Source organism: Aulonocara sp. 'chitande type north' Nkhata Bay, linkage group LG9, assembly GCF_057382095.1.
Source record: "Aulonocara sp. 'chitande type north' Nkhata Bay isolate Kocher_YH1m ecotype deep benthic linkage group LG9, A_spYH_male_GT1.1, whole genome shotgun sequence".
Lineage (NCBI taxonomy): Eukaryota > Metazoa > Chordata > Actinopteri > Cichliformes > Cichlidae > Aulonocara > Aulonocara sp. 'chitande type north' Nkhata Bay.
In genome coordinates, this window is record NC_141352.1 from 18,385,992 (window position 1) to 18,392,502 (window position 6,511).

Here is a 6,511-nt window from a genome sequence, read left to right on the forward strand (position 1 = left end):
ATCCAGTGTTGCACTATCATATGTGTGCTCTTTGCACGGAAATCGTGTCAGAAAAAGCGAACCGTGCCGTACTAGAGCGCAGACACCTGTACGCGCGCTTCACACCTGTCTTTGTCCTTGAGACGCCACGGACTAGACACATTTAGCTCTTTAACTGAGTTTACCCGGTCTCTGGCAATCTGGCCCATTTGGGACTCCTCCTCCTTCATCACCCCTCCACCCCCCTCGCACTCACACCTCCTCTTCATCTCTTCCGCCGCTGCTCCGCTCGCTGCTCCCTGCACAGCCGCAGTCCACAGCGATGCGCCGTTAACGGCTGAGCCGCTCCGCGCTCTTTTTCTGCTTCCATTTATTCCCCTCTCCCGAGCTGCGTCTCCGTCCACAGTGAGATACCGTGGAAATGTCAGGCTGTCGTTCTTCAATTTAGACCGGGAAGTCTCAGCTCACAGAGTCAAGGTAGGCTGGGTGTGGAGGCGCATTATTGAGCATCCTTGACATGCATGGAAAGATGCCGCCTGTGTGTGTGCGTGTGGTTTTTTCCTCCCCCTACAGCATCCTTTTGCTGACGTGGAGCAGCCAGTGTGTTTCTTATGCAAGGTGCACAGGATAAAACGGCACTTATGGTATGAGAGGAAGAAACAAGCAATTCCTGAAATAACGGGTGCGGTGTCTTCTGTTGTGGAGAGCGGGACTTGTCTGTGAATTAACTTACTGCTATCGCCTCTGGTAGTTTATCGATATTTGGCTGTCTTGGCCTGGGATTTTTTTCTGCAAAGCATGCTCTGCTTTATGTTATCCTCTTGGGATTTTTTTCTCTTGCCACATTAAAAAAATGTTATAATCTCCTTAGCAGTCACGGGTTAAATTCCCAAAGGAAAATACCAGTTAGCCGTATGGAGCAGCGTATTTCTTCAGCGCAGGCTTTTATTGTTTTAAAAGGATGAAAATGAAAAATACAGATTTTTCTTTTATTTAATTCAAGCAACACTGAGGTAATGTGAGGGTTTGCTAATTTGCTCCTAAAGTTCTGTGCACCACCTGCACTGTATATAACCTTGACTGTCTGTGGAATGAGTTACCCTGGGTCTTAACAGCATGGATTGAGATGTACGATGCAGACAGTACTGATGAAACAGCCCCTGTTTTTGTCTTCCCGTGTAAAAAGCCCAAAACATAGAAAAAGAGGCACTTGTGGCCGGTTTATATGATGCTTCTTGTGCTCTTTTTGGCCATCAAAGTATGCATAACATCAGAGTGACCTGTATTTGTTTTTGTCAATTTCAGACGGGGGGCACAATGAGTGAAGAGCCACCAGTCACCCCCAGCTGGCTGGCTCCTGATTCCACAGCTTGGGCCAGTGGAGGTGGTGGACCAATGGACAACAGCACCAGCCTGGGGACGCTTCCACCGGAAGACTCCCTGCGGCCCAGCCAGCTGCCGCTGCTGGTCAACCCCTGGGACATTGTGCTATGCTCATCTGGGACTCTGATAGCCTGTGAGAATGCTCTGGTGGTGCTTGTGATCTGGCAGAACCCGGCGCTCAGAGCTCCCATGTTCCTGCTGATTGGCAGCCTGGCATTGGCTGACCTGCTGGCCGGCCTGGGCCTCGTACTGCACTTCACCTGTGCCTACTTGCTTCGCTCTGATTCAGCCCAGTTGCTGACTGTGGGCTTGATAGTGGCCTCATTTTCTGCTTCTGTCTTTAGCTTGCTGGCTATCACTATTGACCGGTACCTATCATTGTATTACGCCCTCACCTACAACTCAGAGCGGACAGCGGCCTTCACCTACACCATGCTTGTGCTGCTGTGGGGCCTGTCCCTTTGTCTAGGCCTGCTGCCCGTCACAGGGGTCAACTGCCTAGCAGAGGCGGCTACATGCAGCGTGGTGCGGCCGCTGACAAAAAATAACATCGCCGTGCTGTCTGTCTCCTTCTTGCTGCTCTTCGGTCTCATGCTGCAACTCTACGTCCAGATCTGCAAGATCGTGATGCGCCACGCTCACCAAATCGCCCTGCAGCACCACTTCCTGGCTGCCACACCCCACTACGTCACAACCCGAAAGGGCGTGTCCACCCTAGCCATCATCCTGGGTACTTTTGCTGCCTGCTGGATGCCATTCACTGTTTACTCGCTCATCGCTGACTACACGTACCCGCCGCTCTATACCTACGCCACACTGGTGCCTGCCACCTACAATTCGGTCATAAACCCGGTCATCTATGCCTTCAGGAACCAGGAGATTCAGAAGGCGCTGTGGCTGGTGTGCTGTGGCTGTGTTCCCACCAGTGTGGCCCACCGTGCACGGACTCCGAGTGATGTCTGACCAAGCAGACCCAGGTGGGAAGAAAGAGAGGCAACCTGGGTCAGCTCTGCTCCTCACTGGATCTTACCAGTGCCAAAGAGAGAGCAGCAGCAGAGGAGGTCCGGGGCAGTAGTGGAGGGCTGTGGCTTGAGCTCTGGCCTGGAGATGTCATTGGCAGACGCAGATTGGTTAATCATCCACAGCCAAATGGATGCATGGATGGATGGCTAGATGGCATTTTTTTCTTTGATACACGTACCACAGGGCAAAGTATCTCACTGTCTTCCCCAATAAAGACCACTATCGGGACTTCCTCCCGTTCAACCCATGCCACACCCTTCCTCATGTCTGCAGAGAGCACTGAGTGCATCACATGTTAAAGGCAGCAGCTGTATATATAAGACATGCATACACTAAGCGGAACCGGACCACTTGAGGACATGTGCTTATTTTCCACCAACAGGGAGGAATTGTTAGTTTGCGCCTGCGTGTGTGTTTGTGTAAAAACCTCACGGCGCATTAGTTTGTGATGAGCGGAGAAGGAAGGAGGGAGGGAGCCGACCGCGGCTCAGTACGCAGGCATTTCCACAGCAAAGCCCGTCTGGAGCAGCAGCAACCCGGCAGCTCTGCTGCTGCACTCTGAACGTGCGTCGAAAGCTAAACAGCCGCGGAGAGCTATAAATAGACCCGGAGCTCTCTGATCTGCGCCCTGCGTTCTCAACGGAAAGAAATCAAGCCGCTCCCTCTTTCTTTTCTCCCCTCTCTCATGTTCTCATCCCTTTTTTCCACCCTTTCTGGAGGTATTTTAGTTCAGCTCGCATCTCTGAAGGCCAAGACAAAGCACTTGAGAGACTTTCCCCATTAGCCCCCTCTTTCATTTTTTTATTAGTATGGATGGAGGCATCAAACCATATAGAGGCCTGTTGGATTAAATAACATGACTACATACCTCTCCTCCTCCACCTCCTGAGGGGAGATTTACATTTCAAACATATAAAAGAAAAACAGCTGAGGAATAACATGGGTGGTGAAATTAACACAGCTGATCAAATAAATGGAACCAGAGTAGCAAAATTATACTGTTTATTTTATTTGATCATGTTTCCCTCCCGAAGAGCCTCAACCTCATTAATAGGTGTGCATGTAATGGCCCGGTTTAATTTGCATGCAGGTCCCTCATTGCTCTTCCCGAGTTCAGTGTGGTAGGTCACACAGGTCGCTGCAGGCAATGTGCCGTGGTTTCCTGATGTCGCCATGACCCAAATAATTGTGTTTATGTATAATATACCTCACATTGAAAGAGCTAAAATCATTGCACCAAGGTCACAGGAGAGGTTTTTGTTTCAGCATTTTGCTTCAGATGCTCTGATAATGATCATTCCACATCACTCCTCAGCTGCTCTGAGTTAGTTCTCCAGAATATTTTGGTTTAAAAACAGGTCTGCAACCTTCTCGAAATCGTCAAGTCCTTATTTCCTATTCAGCAATAACTAGCCTGTGATTGGTAGTTATTTTTTAGACGCGAAGCAATACTCAGACAGCAATAACATCCGCATCCCACCGCGACTTCTTCCTACAGAGTCAAGTACCATCTTGGCGATGTGTTGCAGAGAACAGGCTCAGCGAACTACGAGTGATGCTTCAGAGATACATCTTCAAATGGATGATAGACACATAATCACTCCCATGGCTGAGGGAAAAGAAAAAAAAGAGGATGAAACTACTCATTCATCACAGTGACACCACTGCCTCATTTCTCCACAACCCTACATCGGTCTTCAATCATTTATCACACCGGGGTGAAAATGTGAACTTTCTTTTCCTGTTGCCTCTGCCTTTTGTGAGCATACGAACTGTCCGTCCTGAGTTTTGTAATCTCAAATGTGTGATTTGGGACTGTTTTGCATGGTCTCTGGGTGTGTGCATGTGTGTGAGTGTGATCCATCAGCTCAGCAGACCAGAATCTGTCTCCTTGTGTGGGTCAGAGGGGGAATAATGTAGGTCTGAGACATATCAAGTCCTGTTGACCTCTGACCTTATAGGAATATGCTGTAAGTCTTCCTGTCAATTCTGAAATAAGTGGCCTCGTTATGTGTTTGTAGAGCTTCTTGGAAGGAGATGGGACTAGGAGGTGGGTGCAGTGGCTGGAGGGAGCTCCAGCACCTCAAGCCAAAGTGAAACGGACTCTAAATGAACTGGGATCCTAGTCCTGCTGGTGTCTTCTGTCTCCTCTATCAGTAATATTTTACTCTACGTTAAACAGTTTAGTCTGGTTGAGGCAGGTGTCCGTTAAGTGACCTCTGAATGATCCTATGAGCTAAAAAAGGCTACTTCCAAATAAAAAGATAATGTCTCTTCTTTCCTTTCTTGCTGCTTCCCCCAACTCTCAGAGAGCCTGATTTGTGGGGCTCCCAGTATTAATCTTTCTGGCCTCAGACCAGGTGGGATCAGTGAGGAAAGTTAAAGGACAGCATTTCCAAGCATTGGAGTGTAGCCCTTGTATGTGAACTTGTGCACAGTGTCAGACTGCACCCTGTAGTCATTTGATTAGCACCGACAGGTCAGACTGGCACACCACAAACCATCACAAACTCTTGTTACTTTACCTTTGAAGAAAAGTCTATTTTGTTATATTCATTGAGAAGTTCTATTTTTTTCCACTTCAGTCTGGCTTGACTTCTTTCGGATTCTGATGTTGTCTTGATATATTAACCGCGCTGTAAAGCCTTTTTCTGAATGTAGTATTTATCAACTTGTTTAACCGACTCTCTCGACTTGTGTGTTTCTGTAAATAAGGCATGCCGAAGAGGAGGGACTTTATACCCACCGTGCATGGTGCTACCAAAGCCAGTCAAACTACAGGATGAGTTAAGGTTGCACCATATTTTCAGTGACATTTCTCCACTTTGGCTGTTAACGTGGACTCTTTGTTCAGTTAAGACTTTACTTTCCTCGCTTCAATATGCACCAGTTTGTCAAGGCTGGTTACAGGATGATTAGGAAGGCTTGGGTAAGCGTATGGGAGATGTTTTGGTGGTACGTGACTTTCTCTCATTGGTGAATGTGAATCTCTTGTGTGCAGCCAACAGTATTGTTGAGATTTTCATTGTTGAACATGTGAAAAAGGGCTTTGTATCCAAGAAAGGCAAACGACTGTGATGTTGGATGTAATACTAACCTGTAGACGCACCTGTTAATGTACCCAAAGGTTTCACGGTGTCATAGTACTTAAGGTTGTGTACTAAACAGCGGTTATTTTTGGTGGGTAATGTTGCCAGTAATGGGCGCTTAGTTAAGCAGGAGAAGACCTAATTTAGAGCTAAATATCAAAACACTCAAGGGTAGGGATGGGCAATTAATGCTCCCAAGGGGAAACCTGAGAAACTGAGACTGTTGTGGAGGGCCCCACCCTGCTGCCAGGGTACACCCTGGACATGTCAACGTCAAAGGATAAATTGGAGATAATTTACCTGAATTTCAGAGTTTTCCGTCTATATATGAATCCCACTGCCCCACTACAAGCAGTTTGTTCTTGTTTCTGCGCCCCACCTCTCCTCTCTTTTTCAATTAATTCGTCGCTCATTTGTACATGGGGTTCTGCCTGGCTCGGGAGCCACCGCCAGAGCCCTTTGTGGCCTTCCCGGACCATATCCTCAATTCATGCTTACGCCATATACCGTTATCTACTAGAAATGCTGTCAAATCTAAATGAGGATATGGTCCAGCTTAGTGATATTATTTGAGCAGAATTCAGCAAATTGGTTCAAGCTTCAACAACAGTCCCAGTTACTCATGTGATCCCTTAGGAAAGGTAATTGCCCAGCCTTGCTCAAGGGTCCGCAAATGTGTGGGTATGTGTGTGTGCGTGTGTGTGTGTTTTAGGGTTGGGTTTGGAGATAGGGGCGACACCACGGAAACGGTAAGAGGATCTTGTGTAAACGTATGCGTAGTTCTCGATGTGAAATGCACTTTATTTTTGGGGGGATGAAAATGGCACAACAATTTAAGTATCTGCAAAATATAAACGATAATCAACATGCACTAACTTAACTGAGATATTGTAAAAAGAAAAAAAACACATTTGTGTGACCGTGCTGTCTATTTTTCCAAGGTGTTAGTTGTACTTTTTATTGCTTTGGTTAGTTCACTCAACTGAGAGATCTTGTTAATTTTGTATTAAAACCAAACATGTGCTGTGCATAAAACT

General features: G+C 47.2%; 1 protein-coding gene across 1 annotated transcript; it reads left to right on the top strand.

The window, feature by feature from the left end:
- The first annotated feature begins 91 nt into the window (after nucleotides 1–91).
- On the top strand, nucleotides 92–6,509 carry gpr12 (G protein-coupled receptor 12). Its single transcript, XM_086306249.1, has 2 exons — nucleotides 92–456; nucleotides 1,285–6,509. Exon 2 carries the CDS (start codon nucleotides 1,297–1,299, stop codon nucleotides 2,323–2,325), a length of 1,029 nt encoding a protein of 342 aa, XP_086162375.1. The 5' UTR covers nucleotides 92–456; nucleotides 1,285–1,296; the 3' UTR covers nucleotides 2,326–6,509.
- The last annotated feature ends 2 nt before the right edge of the window (nucleotides 6,510–6,511 follow it).

What these genes read in the sequence shown, in the direction of transcription:
- gpr12 (XM_086306249.1), top strand. Translation starts at nt 1,297, where the DNA reads ATGAGTGAAGAGCCACCAGTCACCCCCAGCTGGCTGGCTCCTGATTCC.